The sequence below is a fragment of the Panonychus citri genome, unplaced genomic scaffold, assembly GCF_014898815.1.
Source record: "Panonychus citri isolate SS breed McGregor unplaced genomic scaffold, ASM1489881v1 Contig00028, whole genome shotgun sequence".
In the NCBI taxonomy this organism is placed as follows: Eukaryota; Metazoa; Arthropoda; class Arachnida; order Trombidiformes; family Tetranychidae; genus Panonychus; species Panonychus citri.
In genome coordinates, this window is record NW_026515433.1 from 630,028 (window position 1) to 645,645 (window position 15,618).

Sequence of the window (15,618 nt, forward strand, 5' to 3'; positions counted from 1 at the left end):
CCAATAGAACCTCATGTCATCATCACAAGAATTGATATCGATCGATGTTAGGTAAAGCAAAAAAGGAGCACAATCAACAGATTATTCTGAGTTTCGGATTCAACCACATGATGATTCAATCAGAATTTATTCCAACTGATTCTCTGATTTGGGTTCTATTTGTTTGTATTTAATGTTAGAGTTAAACATTTTAACTTAATCATTCTCACCTTTTAACATAATCATTAGGTAATTGTTGCCTTTAATCATCTCGATCATCTTTTGTTTTCAGTTTAATTTTAAACCAAATGAATTACAATCAAGACAAGAAAATGATTAAATGCAATTATCTGTTTATTGTACTTTGGTAACTAATAAAATGTAAAAAGATTGATTTTTTCTTGAACAATTTGATCAACATATTACTTTTGTTGGGATAGAATCACGTTAATTGTAAAATTGATTATTAATCTTGATAAAGGTTAACCAGGTTAATTTCAGTAGAAAAAAGCTCATTTCTTTAACAATTTAAGAAAACATGAAAGACTTTTGTTTAATCACAATGTTGATTATGTTGATTCAGTTACTTTTTGACTTTTTTCACTGAATCAGATTGCATCAAAAAACAACAATGAAATAATTTTGGATTTGATTGTTTAGATAAAATCTATGGCAATTTAAGACAATTTGAAACAAAAAAATTAGTTGAATGAAAATCATAACAAAAAGATCATAAAAGTTAATTGTAGGACCAATAGAATTGGTTTGAGTTAGATGAAAACAGAAATCAATTAACAATCTTATCAAAGATGAAGGTAATTATGATTGTGATGATAAGATTATAAAAAACAATTTAGTTTCATTAGATATTATCTAATATAAGTAAAATCTATTCTCACTGATTAACATGATAGAGAGGCTGATTGTTGATTAAATTGGAAGCTTTTAGATTTCATATAAATTTTCATCTAAAAAACTTTGTTATAAATGTTGTATTGAAAATCTAATAAAAATACTAATTAAACGGAAAATGAGCATCTGATTGTTAACCTTGATCGATACTCAACTATCTGTGATATTGGACGAGATATTATATTGATGTGATCACTTTGATTGGTAATCAATTTCATCACATGAAATGATTTCTAATCGTCGATTCGACTTAAGCATTACTTTGATCAACTCAGTCAACATCGAGAGTCATTGGATCTAAAAACAATTTAAACTCATGAATGACTTTGGCTTCTACTCATCGATTGGGTCAATTTCCATGAGTAAGTCTCCTGCTTCCAATTTCATGTCTTTTTGGGCAAGAATTCTGCGAACTTTTCCTGCTATCGGTGATTGAACTACCATCTCCATTTTCATGGCACTAAGGACAAGTAAAGGTTCCCCTTTGCCCACTTTATCTCCTTCGGATACTTTAAGTGAAATGACAGTTCCAGGCATCGGAGCACCGATTTGATCCTTTGCTCCTTTCTGAGCTTTTGGATTTGCTACAATTTCCTGTAAGACGGATAAACAAAATGATGAATTAATAAATTATAAAGATTTGAGATAAAAATCTTGGCAAGATTTTCACTTGATTATGAAATCAGATTTCTTTATTTACCTCAGAAACAGATTTATCCTTGACTAAAACTGTTCGTAATTGACCGTTGAGCTCGAAAAACACTTCACGCATTCCCTGTTTATTGAGAGTCTCGGAAACAGCCAGAGTTCTTATATGTAGAGTTTTACCTTTTTCTATGATAACCTGAGAATATCATAGAACAAAATGAAGAAATTTGGTTAGATTGAATAAAGTAACGAAGAAAATATTGTTATTATGAAGTATAGCGAACTTACCTCGAACTCTTCTCCGACACGAGGACCTTCAAGAAAGATTCTAGTGTCTAAAAGACTAACAGGACCAAATTCATTTCTGAATGAGATAAAATCATCGGTAACTTTGGGATACAAAGCTGAACTAATTACGTCAGTATCACTAATTGGAGTTCCATGTTTCTCTGATAATTGATCCTTGAGTTGAACAAAGTTCAATGGAGTTAAATGCTCACCAGGTCGACCAGTAATCGGGTTCAGTCCTTTAAGAATCTGTCATAGGAAATTTCATGTAAAATTTGTCATTTTTTTAAAATTTATCAATAAAAATTAAGACTTACTTTTGAACGAAGAGGTTCAGGGAAACCGCCATAAGGTTCACCAATAAATCCTTGCATAAATTCAACAACTGAACTTGGGAAACTCAATTCACCTGCTTTCTCTTCAACTTCCTTAGCATTCAGTTTATTCTGGACCATGAACTGTGCTAAATCACCGACAACTTTTGATGAAGGAGTAACTTTGATGATATCGCCGAGAAGTAAATTAGCTTCTTTGTAGGCTTTTTTAATCTTCTCAAATTGATCTTCTAAACCAAGTGAATAAGCTTGGAATTGTAAATTAGTATATTGACCACCAGGTATTTCATTTTCGTAAACGTCGGCATTACCACTTTTCATGGTGACAGCACATTCGAACGGAGCATAAAGTGTTCTCGTTTGTTCCCAATAAGCTGAATATTGACTAACATTATTCAAAGTGATCCCAGTGTCCAAAGGTGTTCCTTGGAGCGAGGCCACGAGAGCTCCCATACTTGGTTGTGAGGTCATTCCTGACATGGAATCAACGGCAACATCGACGATATCAGCCCCTGCTTCCGCACAAGCCAATAAAGAGGCAATTCCTGCACCAGCAGTATCATGGGTGTGAATATGAAGGGGAACATCAGGATGGCGATCACGAAGAGCGGTGACCAACATTTTAGCGGCTTGAGGTTTCAAAAGACCGGCCATGTCTTTAATACACAAAATGTGTGTTCCAGCCTTAACAATTTCGTCTGATAGTTTCAAGTAGTAATCGAGATTATACTTTTTCTTTGCAGGATTAGAAACGTCACCAGTATAAGATATTGCACCTTCAACTACTCCACCAGCCGAACCCGCCGCTTCCATACCAATGAAAATATTGGGCAAGTAATTTAATGAATCGAAAACACGGAAAATGTCCATTCCACTTTGTTTAGCTGCCTCACAAAATCTGTAGACCAAATTATCTGGATAAGATGTGTACCCAACCGCATTGGCACCTCGAAGTAACATTTGAAAAGGAATGTTAGGAATAAGTTGTCGCATTTTAACTAATCTTTCCCATGGATCTTCATGAAGGAATCTCATTCCAACATCGAAAGTTGCACCACCCCAGTTCTCCAGGATGGCCAAAGTATTCAAATTTTGAGAAACGTAAGGTGAAATTCGTAGTAAGTCATGGGTTCGAACTCTAGTTGCTAACAGGGATTGATGAGCATCTCTAAAAGTGGTGTCCATCAGCAGTAAACCTTTATGCTCTCTCAGAGCTTTGGCATAGCCCTCAGGGCCTTTTTCTTTGAGAATAGTTTTCCAACCCTTAACGTGTTCATAATCAACTTCGGTCTCAGGAACTTGAGGAATGATATTGGCAGGTTTTAGTTTGGTTGAGACCGCAGTCATTGGCCCATTGACCATGACATTGGACAAATAGTATAACAATTTTTGAGCTCGATTTTGACTTTGTCTGAAGTCAAATAATTGTGGATTGTCATCAATAAAGTAGGTGTCACACGTTCCAGCGGCAAATTTTGGATGACCCAAAGGTTGATAAGAAAAGGTATGTTGGTTTTTACTCCTCTAACTCGAAATTCTCGTAAAGCTCGAAGCATTTTCTTGGAAGACGCTTTTAGATTATTGGCATGAGCGATAACTTTTACTAAAAGTGAATCATAATAAGGTGAGATAATGGCACCAGCGTAGGCTGAAGCACTGTCCAAACGTATTCCAAAACCTTCACCAGATCTAAATACTTCAAGTCGACCTGAATCTGGTTGGAAACTTTTGGCAGGATCTTCGGTTGTTATTCGGCACTGAATGGCACATCCATTGACTTTGATCTCATCTTGTCGCAGATTAAGTTCATCGAGAGCATATCCTTCCGTGACACGGATCTGTGATTGCACTAAATCAACTCCAGTGATTTCCTCAGTAACAGTATGCTCAACTTGAAGACGAGCATTAACTTCAATAAAGTAATAATTTCCTTGTTGGTCTAATAGGAACTCGACTGTACCAGCATTTTGATAACCGACATGTCTTGCAATCTTAAGAGCATCAGATAACATTGACTGTCTTATTATTGGATCAAGATTTGGTGATGGGGCGATTTCTACAATTTTTTGGTGTCTTCTTTGGACGGAACAGTCTCTTTCGTAGAGATGGACAATATTACCATAATTATCACCTAAAATTTGGACTTCAATGTGACGAGGTTTCTCAATGAATCTCTCAATGAACATGGCTCCATTACCAAAAGCAGCCAATGCTTCTGAACTTGCTCTGAGGAAATTTTCTTCCACCTCATCCATAGACTTTACCACCCTCATACCCCGTCCACCACCGCCATAAGCTGCTTTGAAAATAACAGGTAGCCCATGATCTTTGACAAACTTAATCACTTCATCGACTTGAGTCACCGGATTATCAGAACCTGGAACAACTGTAACACCGGCAGCTATTGCGGCTTTTCGTGCTTCCACTTTATCGCCCATTCTGGCCATCACAGTAGGAGAGGGCCCGATAAATTTAATTCCAGCATCCTGACAGGCTTGAGCAAAATCAGATCTCTCAGAGAGAAACCCGTAACCAGGATGAATTGCATCGACATGATTATCCTTACAGACTTTAATTATCTCTGGGATATTAAGATAAGCTTGAACAGGAGGAAGGTTATGACCAATCAGATAAGCTTCATCGGCCTTTTGTCGATGCATGTGCATCTTATCTTGTTCCGAATAAACGGCAACTGAACGAATTCCCAATTCATTGAGAGCTCTGAAAACTCGTATAGCGATCTCACCTTAGAATAATTAAATTGTCGAACAAAAGAAAAGGATAACCAAGAATAAATGAGAATAAAAGACAAAAACAAAAGATGATCGAATCACAAGTTAATTGAAAAGCAATTGAAATGATTGACCTTCAGATTGAAGAAAATAATAAGATCAATCACGTAAATTGATTAGAAAAAGAGAGAGAGAGAGAGAGAAAAAAAAAGATAAACAATAACTAAACAAACAAAAACGAATTAAAGAAAAGAAAATATTGACTTACCTCGATTGGCCACCAAAACTTTCCTCAAATTGACTTTGTCAGAATAACAGTTATTCTGAATAATGAGCCATGGTTTCAAATAACTTTTTCCTCTCAATCTATTTAATCGGATACATGAATACATGATTAAAATTGTCCACAATTAATTAACGTTAATTACTAAAAAGAAACACCAACAATTCGTTTGTTATTTACAATTTGATTCACCGCTCTGCGCATGCGCACAAAAGACGCTCTGTCAAATTCTCACCATAAGACCGACAGATGTCGCCACTTTTCGAACTTGTCTCCATCTGGTGGAGAATAAGAGTAAACGTTATCGCAGTGCGATAATCGGAGGAACGATAAGCCGAATTGACTTTGTACTCTTCGTTTTTTCAACTAACAAGTTAATTGAAGAATCAATTTTTCTTTTTTTTTTTAATAATAATTGTTTTCTCTTTCTCCAAATAAACTGTGTTAAAGATTTACCACATTTACCATGAATGGATTTGACAACGTAAATGTTGTTGATAACAATGGTGCCAGTGGTGTTAATAGTAACGTTAATGATAACAACAGTTCATCAACTTCGACCTCAACAAACAACTCGAATCCCCAATCATGTGCAATTTGCGGTGATAGAGCAACAGGTAAACACTATGGTGCCCACAGTTGTGACGGATGTAAAGTAAGTGTACCAAAAGAAAAAAGAAGAAAAAAAAAGAGAAAAAAATTTCTTCTTTTCTATTCTCTTTTTCCAACATCCATTGTGAAACTATAACTTTCTCCTCTCTCTCTCTCTCTTTCTCTCTCTCTCACCAAATTGATCATTTTGATCTGATCAATTTGTTGTTGTTTCGCAAATATATTGTTAACAAATTGTTAATTAGAAAATGATCAACAGTTAATCGCCAAAACTGTGAAATTCCAGAGAGAGTTTTCAGTTTATTGGGGTCAGAGGTTAACCAATTTCACCCTCACTTGTTTTAGTGAATTGTTGTTGGTCAATTTGTTTTATTACCTTTAGATAATTTAACAAAACTTAATCACAATTTGCTTTTTCTAAAGTAAATAAACAACAGTGTTTTCTAGGATCAGGTAACATGCACAATTAACTAACTGTTAATCAATTTTTTTCCTTCTCTATCTCTTGTGTTTAACCAGAATTGATAACACGTATGTGTTGTTATCATTTGATTATTATTATTATTTACCAATCTAATAATCTCACCATGGTTTCAAGAGATTACTTTTTGTAATAATAATAATTATCATGATGAATACAGAGTGTTTTATAATAGATTGGACTTGTTTTCGAGTTGAAAATTTGTTCACAACTAAATTACCGTCAAAGTATCGTGATAATAATCACTTGGTTTACTTTATTTATCTGTAAACTTTTTTTCTCTCAATTTGTTTCTGGAAAAGTTTTCCCGTTTACTTTTGAGGCAACTGATCGATTTTGTACCATTTTGACCAGTCCATTTAAATTTATCGAGTTTTCGATAGTTTGGAAACTTTTTCTTCTTCCACCCTCCCTGAGACACTCTGTATATATGTATCAGTTTAAGATTTAAATTGAGGTCTAATGTACTTAGAAAACACTGTTACTATTTTATTATGTGACTCGAATTACAACTTTCGATGCTCATTATTGACAATAGAGTTAATTAGTTGATTGATGTTCGATTGTCCGATATTTACTTTGTTTAACTTAAATATTGATAAAATTTGAAGGGACAATCTAAACAATCAACTAAATCAGCTCCAGTATTTGAGTACAATTTATTTTTTATGTTACACTCATTGGAAAATGATTACTATTGTTAATTGTCAATAGAATTGATTTCTATTTTATCTTGTACCAACAATTTACTAATTATAAGTAGATAAACACGTTTCAATCATCTCATTGATAAGTTTTAATCAACCGAAATTATTTTGATTACGATTACAATTGATTGATTTCACACAAATTGTGAGATTTAATCTGAATCTTATCAATGAAACAACAATCATCTGATGATTTTTTTTCATTAATTCTTAATTGTTTTCAGGGTTTTTTCAGACGAAGTGTAAGGAAAAGTAATCAATATGCTTGTCGATTTGAACGTAACTGTACAATCGACAAGGACAAACGTAATCAGTGTCGATTTTGTCGATTGCGAAAATGCTTTCGCGCTGGAATGAAAAAAGATGGTGAGTTAATCTACTAGATGATTGAATCATCGAGGTATTTGAATTAGTCACCAATCGATTGATTATCAATCTAATTGTCGAAATCGCTTTCTAACTCTTCTTAGCGGTACAAAATGAACGAGATCGAATCAGTTTAAGAAGATCAAGTATCGACGACGCACTTAATAATGGCGGAGCTTCAATTCAAACACTTTACAAAGCTGAGATGACTTCTCGACAGGTAAGTTAATCATCAGTTAAATTGCTATCTAATTGTTGTTGTTCATAAATTGATATACATGGTGGGAAAAAACTACACGAGGTTTTTATCATTAGGTTTATATAACATTTTCTCATTGAAATGAAAGAAATGAGTTAATTGTTACTATTAATTGAATCGCTAATTTTATTAACTTTCACTCGTGTTCATAACGATTAACTGATTCTTTCCTGCATCTTTAAACAAACCTAAAAAAAACATTATCATCCTCGTGTTGCCAATTAATGTTAATTAATGAGGTTTGATTCTTTAGCTTTACGTTGGTGATTAAAAATGATTACAATTAAAAGCTAAATATTAATAATAATAATAATCCATCAGGTATTTGGAAAAGTTATATCATCCATAAGAATACAATTTGAAAAGGTTTCGCTTCCTTGCAAATGCAATCAACTCCTTGCAACCACCAAAATGTTACTTAAGCTTAATTACATCTAAGGGTGGGTTATATTGGAGTGGGAGCTTAACAAACCCTGGACCAAATTGTAAAGGGTTAATGAAAGTTATCCTACTTGTGATTACCTTTTCCTTTTCCGCTTCGTCCCCTGACTGACCATTACATTTAGATTGACCTTCTACTGATTGTTTTCTTGGTTTTCTCTTTTAGGCTCGACCATATATTCAGGAGACATCGATTGAAGAGAAAAAGATTGCAAGTATTTCGGATGTTTGCGAATCGATGAGAAATCAATTGTTAAATTTAGTTACCTGGGCCAAAGGAATTCCTGCTTTTCTAGAATTAATTGTCGATGATCAAGTTGCCTTATTAAAAGCTCATGCCGGTGAAAATTTACTCCTTGGACTTGCCCATCGATCGATGCACTTGAAAGATTGTCTTCTCCTTGGAAATGACTATATTATACCGAGAAATTCACCAGAAAAAGAGATAACATTAATTGGAAATCGGGTGATGGATGAATTAGTTACCGTTCTACATGATGTTCATATCGATGACACTGAATTCGCGTGTCTCAAAGCGATTGTTTTTTTCGACCCAAGTAAACAATTTATTTAATCAAATCTCGTCTACAATCAAACTCTCGTATGAGCAATTAGAGAGAGAAACTATAAATATGATTGTGATCATTTTAATCTCGTTTATATTGTATTAATTGTATTATAACAATCATCGCAGTTCTGATGTTGTTCAACCAATTAATTTAGAATGAAAAATATCATGATTGTTTTCTTCGTCTTTTAGGTGCCAAGGGATTGACTCAACCATCAAAGATTAAGAACTTACGAACTCAGGTTCACATAAACTTACAAGATTATATTATGGACCATCAATACAATTCTCGAGGACGATTTGGTGAAATCCTTTTATTATTATCGCCATTACAAAGTATCAGCAATCAAATGATTGAACAAATTGACGAATTCACAAAGTGCGTTGGTGCAACCAAATTTGATGGCCTTTTACAAGAGATGCTTCTTGGTAATAGGACGATCATGAGCCAGGTCGCACCACCGATCAGTAAACCGACACATACAACATGGCAGCCAACATACCCAAGTAATAATATTATCATTAACCAACTAATCGTGAATCAATTCAATTGACACAATTGCTCTTATTTTGATTTAGGGACAATGCCGCCAATGATGACAAGCTATCCAAGTACATCGGCTAATGGAGCCAGTGGAATGATTATCGATGAAGGACCTTCTCATTATGAGCCGACACCTCAACATCCACCTCAACTTATAGACCTTGACCATAATTTAAGAAATGACCGTCACCAAATTTCAAATGGACATTCAGATGATTCATTGTCTTCACCAGGGGAAGATATTTACTCCCACCAACCACCTCCTCCTCTTCCTCCACCACCTCCACCTCAACCCTCCTCAGCACCAATATCCAATTCTGCATCACATATACTTCCTCATTCACATTCTCATCAGCATTCACACAATCCCCACCCTCATCCACACCTTTCTCATCAACCTGCCCAACATTCAGCATCCAATCAAGTTATGCATCAATCATCACAATCTCATCCAACAATTTACAAAAGAGAGACAATTTAACGTGTATTTTTATCAATTGAAATTCTTAATTCTTCAAACACACACACCAAGGATTTGAGAACCAAGTAAATTTATTTAATTAACAATAAACTCCATCCACAATCCATTTGCTAATTGTCAAACATTTGACTTTGTAACATTAAACGTAAACAATCAAACAATTTAAAAATCATCAAGTTTTTTTTTTGATTGTTCTTCCCTTATCATTATCCGTCTCTGCCACTTGAAATGTAATCAATTATTACAATCATGATAATAATTCTCAAATTAGATTCCAATTATTTAACCACAATCAACATTAATTGATCAAACGATAAGATTAATTCAACTGAAAACAGTAACAGAATTAACAATTAATCCTTTCGTAACATATCATTCACCATTTCAACTTGATAAATAATTTAGTAATATTATATTAATATAATTACAATTAGAATTGTAAAAATAATCAAGACAAAATGAAAAGCAATTAAGTAGCACAATCAACGATATTCATCAAAATCAGAATCAAGATAACATTTAAAAGACATACCAATCAACTCGATGATAATCATCTTAATTAACAAAGGTGACAATGAGAGATTATATTAAAGCAAAACTTTGATGATTAAAACTCACAATCAAGCCAAAAGTATCTCAACAAGTTCAACAATTGATTTAATCAATTAACGAATGCAAAGTGGCTCCACCTGTCGAGTTTTCTTTTCTCTTCCTCACTGAAAGTTTCCATTGAAAGACCAAGAGATGGCGCTGATAAGCCGCTAAAGGCTTTATATTGGCGGAATTGTCAAAATACTTGTTAGTTTAATTGCTCCAAATTGTCAAACTACTTGAATTTAATTTTCGCTAACATTTAAAAATCTTTTCAAACTGTTAACCATTAAGCCTTTAACTAACATACTTTTGTTTGATTTTGTTTACCTGATAAACATTCAATTGATTTCATTTTTTGTCGCAACTAATTTTAAAATTTGTTTTTCTTGTTGATTGTTAAATTGTTACAAATTGTTACCTTTAATCTTTTAACAACACAAAGTGAAAGTTAACCAATTTAACTGATTAAATTTGTCTGTTTTTATTTGAATCAACACGAGAATGATGGTCACTTACCTTGAGGATTCTGGTCAATCGGGTGGTAAACTTGATACTTTATCGGAAAGAGAGTTGGTTGGTGAATATATCAGCGAGTGTGAAGAATTACTTCAAATTAAATCTGATCTTCGAGCAGCAAATGCTAATCCAGATTACGAGGGATCACTGTTGTTACTTCAAGGATTAGATTGTGGTGTAAAGAAAAACTGTTCATTTGTTAAAAAGCTACGAAATATGACCGAAGGTCAAAAGGAAAGTCTAATTAAGGACATGTTATCATTAAACTTATCCAAATACATTTCTGAAGTTGCTGGAGCTCTGGTTGAAGCCAAATTGAAAATGTCCGACATCCCGATGGCCATTAAAATATGTTCACTTCTCCACCAACGATATCCCGATTTCTCCTCTCAACTTCTCGACTCTTGGAACAAAAGTTTACCCAAGAAACCAAGTGACTTGGCCAATCTAAATCTCTCCAAGATGAGAATCGACATTCGCTTCTTTGCCGAACTAATCACTTCGGGTATATTCACCCTTAAAGAAGGTCTTCCCATCCTTGGTAATCTATTGACCCTTTTGGTCACTAGTGACAAAGACAATCACAACAATATCAACATCATATTAACATTTTGCCGTCACTGCGGTGATGATTATGCTGGACTAACACCCAGAAAGATGAGGCTATTGTCCGATAAATATGATTTACCTTTGATCAAAAGTGACTTTTTACCGTGTGACCGTCAAAGGGGACTGAGGAATCTTCTTAAAGATTATTACAAAACTTTGGCTGTTCACATTGTTCGTGATCATAAATCGCTTCAATCGCTGGAGAGACAAAATCGACGGACCTTGATATCTAAAGGTGAATTAAGTGATAAACGTAAAGAGAAATTTGAACAAGCTCAAATTGCTTTTCAAAAACTATTATCAGCCAGTCAACAATTAGCTGATATTTTGGATGAAGATTTACCCGAATTACCTCAATACAGTGATGAGGAATTGGATAATGATGAGGATGCTCAATATGAAAGATCAACGATTGATGAAGAGATTGAAGAAACTGAATCAATAGTTGATTGTGAGATCTCATCTGATTACGAGAACTGTGACTCTCTATGGAGTAAAGTTGATTCTATTTTCACAAGATCTGTAAAAAAAATATTCTCTCCAACGTTTTTCCAAGAAATCACAAGTATCGTCCCCTGGACTGAAATCGAAACCAAATCTCATCCACCGAAATTCACCTTGGCCGAAGTATCTGAACATTGTACCCACCACGATTGTTGGATCATATTATTTGACAAAGTTTACGATGTCACCGACTTCATGTATGAGGTTAGTAATTTCCATTCAACTCAAACTGATAACAATCTACCAATTACAATAACAATTAGAATGAGATAAAACCAATCATTTTCCCTTTCCTACTCTCTTGAGATTAACAAATCGCTTGCAGACTCATTTACCTGTGGAGTGAAAAAGTTACCCACCGAAAGTAAAGAAGCAAAACAAAAATGTATCAACTTTTTGCAATAGTAACAATCAACTCGATCCATTGGGTTGATTGTGTTCAAGTAGATTCCTGCTGATTAACTATCTTTTTTTAATTCCATAAAGAAAACGGAATCAACTCTTAGACTTAATCTTTCTTTTAGTCATAAGACTTTCTTATCACAATTAACCTTAACTCTCAGGTATTTCTAATGAGTTATCATTGTCATTCAAGAGATTCTTATAATAGATGCAATTCAGAAATAGAGAGAAATCTATTAAACCCTAACAATCAGTGGAAAGAAATTAATCAACCTGATTAACATGATGATCACAATTAACAATCATCTTAGTAGGTCAAAGCGAAACAATAATCGCATAAACGTTAATTGTATAAAGAGCTAAATTGATTACTCTTGAAATTTCATGTTTTTCCAATAAACAGAAAAGTTAATAATCTATTAATAATTAAACTAATTGTTATTCTTAACTTTTTTTCCATCGTTTCTTATTTAGCATCCTGGAGGCGATTATATTATCGCTGAGAATGCTGGACGTGACGCTACGATCGCCTTTCTCAGTTCTCGACATGGTAAAGATGCTTTCGATCTCATGGAAAAATATTTCATCGGAAATCTTGTTGAATCTGATTGTATTTACGGTCTTGATTACTGTCCGCCATTATAGCAATCAATTAAATTGATTGATTGTAATAAAATATTCAACCGGAAACACTTTGGATCAATAATTTCAGAGTTTCATTTCTCATCGTCAATAGTTTTCAACTTATCACAATTAAGTGAAAGTTTGTTGAACTATCTATTATTATTATCATCAACAACAACAACATTATTAACCCAAAGTTTATTATTTAATGATTACACCAATCAATCAATATCTCTGAGTATTAATCGAGAAGGCTACCTGATTAAGCAACAATCTTGATTACAATCAAGGTTATCTTTTGATTTTTTTTTTACTTGATTCATCTTCAGCTTATTTAAGATTTTGTCATTTCTCCTGCCTTGATCAAAGTTAATCACAATTAATTACTTTTAATTAACGACTTAACTGTAACTGAACTCATTATAATTTACCATTAACAGCTAATCAAAATAAAAAACAAATTGTCGATACCGATTTTGATTTAATTGATCAGAGCGATGATCTTTGTTAATCAAAATTAAACTGTGAACCAAATATCATAATTAAAATTGATTCGTTTTTAAATTCATTCAATTTTTTACACAATTTATTTTACTATTGATTGTCTGATCCGATGGTAAATCAGGATTGATTAATAATCAATTATCTCAATGAAAAAATTGTTTGATTCATTTGTAACTAATACTTGACATTAGATTATCAGTAAATCATCATTAATCAACTTAATTGTAAAGTAGAGTGCAAACAAATTTAAATTGTAAAACGATAAATATTTTAAAGTTTTAAATCAAACAATCTGATCAAGATATTTACAATTAATGTTACAATTAGCATAAGATGATACGAGAAAAAAAGCAATAAAATTAAGATATTAATCATTCAGATAATCAGCTAATTGTTGATTGTGAAACTAAATTAAATCAACAATTTAATGAGAAAAAAGGAAATGTCATTGAAATTGGTTCTAAAATAAAAGGTGATAGAAAAATGGAAAAAAATTGAAAACTTTTTCCTTTCAGATAAAATTAATATTTACTAATATCTTCGGGAATTACCATGACATCAGTATTATTAATAACGACAATCAATTGATTATCAGTTGATTGTGACAAAAAATTAAAACCTAAGAGGTTGAGGCTCTGTAATGAATACATAACCTTGAGAGTAATGTTATCGACAATTTATCAAGAAAAACTGATCAAGGGGAAACGATTAATATCCACAATCAACTAATTAGATAACATTGTTAATTGATAATCTAAAACAATGAGAGGTGCCAATTATTATGAATAAATTGTTGATTCCATAACTGATTCTCTGAATTTTCATGAACCATAAGAAAATATGAAACCAATTTATTATCAAACTTTTATCATTTATTATTATTATCTTGTTTTTAATTAAATTTCAACTTAAATCAATAACATCCAGTTAATGGTTCATTTAATTTACGGTGAATTGAAATACTGATCAGGATTAATAAACATCAACATGAAAGCAGATTAATTTGTTAAGATTAACAGCTCAAGTTTGTTGAATCCTTTTCCCGCCGATGCAATATTATTAATAATTGCAATCAGTTTGCAACTTAAGACATGACTGGACTTGACTTACTCGCAGGTAACATTGAATTTGTTACCTTAATGTTACTATGCAAATGGAGATGATGAAATGCTTCAAGAAATTGCAGTTGTACCTGATTGATACCTTAGACACTCCACCTGGACACACCTCATTTGAAGGCGGTAATCGATGGTCAAGATGCCAAATTACCTTTTAAAACCTGAAATCAAGAAGAAGAAAAATATTTTTCTTTAAAAACTTTTCCCTAATACATGTAACTATCATTTAGAATTAAGATGATGATGATGATGATCGGCAAAATATCAGACTTTCTTTTTCTCTCCCTTCAGGATATTTCAAATTCAGAGCAAACCCTTTTCATCAGAATGGTAATAAAATCCAGAGACGAAATCGTTAACTTATACAAATCCACTTTCTCTCGAATATAAAAAAAAGAGGAGAAAAACTTTTCAGAACTTTTTTCGATAGTAAATGTTTGATTCGAAACTTGATTTTCTTATAGATTTATATGTACTTTGATTTGATTTGATTGAGAGATTTTTTTTAATTGCTACTGATTCCAAAATGATGATAAACCTTGAGACGGTTATCGGAAAATTCAAAACTTTTTCAATAATTGTATTGATTGATAATTAATACGATAATGATGATGATGATGATGATGATGATAAGTTACCAATCTTCATTTAAACGAGTAGAGAGTTAATCTAATTCCGGAATCATGATTAATATATTAATGTTATTTGATAATAATAATGATTGATTGTAAATAAAGATTTGATTGTGAGCTTTTGTTTTTATTGATACCAAATCAATAGACTCTCAATCTAATTGCGACAAGTTAATCGTACGATAATCATGAGTTGGTGTGTTGATCAAAAACAATTTTAATCAACTAATAAACAAACAACTCGTATGATCAGTGTTTTTGATGATTGATTATATTAATAATTGCTAATTGTTAATAAATAATTGTTATCACCAACAGATCGGAATATTAACAATTAGATTGATGGTAATGATTGATAATAACTATAATCAACTTCTCGATAATATTATCATTATCATTTTGATTCCCTGTAACTATTTCTATTGATTATTTTTTGCTAATTATCACTATTATCAAATTGTAATTATCATAATTAAACG

At 32.7% G+C, this 15,618-nt stretch overlaps 3 protein-coding genes across 3 annotated transcripts; 2 read left to right on the top strand and 1 right to left on the bottom strand.

Annotated features, from left to right (window-relative positions):
• Positions 1 to 315: 315 nt before the first annotated feature.
• On the bottom strand, positions 316 to 5,367 carry LOC128397053 (pyruvate carboxylase, mitochondrial-like). The gene is given in 6 exon segments (XM_053357718.1): positions 316 to 1,485; positions 1,592 to 1,735; positions 1,828 to 2,076; positions 2,145 to 3,652; positions 3,655 to 4,908; positions 5,163 to 5,367. Coding segments are annotated over 6 exon segments (3,540 nt in total). The 5' UTR covers positions 5,287 to 5,367; the 3' UTR covers positions 316 to 1,224.
• A 132-nt stretch (positions 5,368 to 5,499) lies between these two features.
• LOC128397055 (hepatocyte nuclear factor 4-gamma-like) lies at positions 5,500 to 9,808 on the top strand. The gene is made up of 6 exons (XM_053357722.1): positions 5,500 to 5,832; positions 7,202 to 7,343; positions 7,448 to 7,563; positions 8,210 to 8,600; positions 8,804 to 9,118; positions 9,191 to 9,808. Exons 1-6 carry the CDS (start codon positions 5,644 to 5,646, stop codon positions 9,634 to 9,636), a joined length of 1,599 nt encoding a protein of 532 aa, XP_053213697.1. The 5' UTR covers positions 5,500 to 5,643; the 3' UTR covers positions 9,637 to 9,808.
• Positions 9,809 to 10,439: 631 nt separating this feature from the next.
• LOC128397056 (regulator of nonsense transcripts 2-like) lies at positions 10,440 to 13,772 on the top strand. Its single transcript, XM_053357723.1, has 2 exons — positions 10,440 to 12,063; positions 12,736 to 13,772. The coding sequence occupies exons 1-2, from the start codon at positions 10,732 to 10,734 to the stop codon at positions 12,904 to 12,906; spliced, it is 1,503 nt and encodes a 500-aa protein (XP_053213698.1). The 5' UTR covers positions 10,440 to 10,731; the 3' UTR covers positions 12,907 to 13,772.
• The last annotated feature ends 1,846 nt before the right edge of the window (positions 13,773 to 15,618 follow it).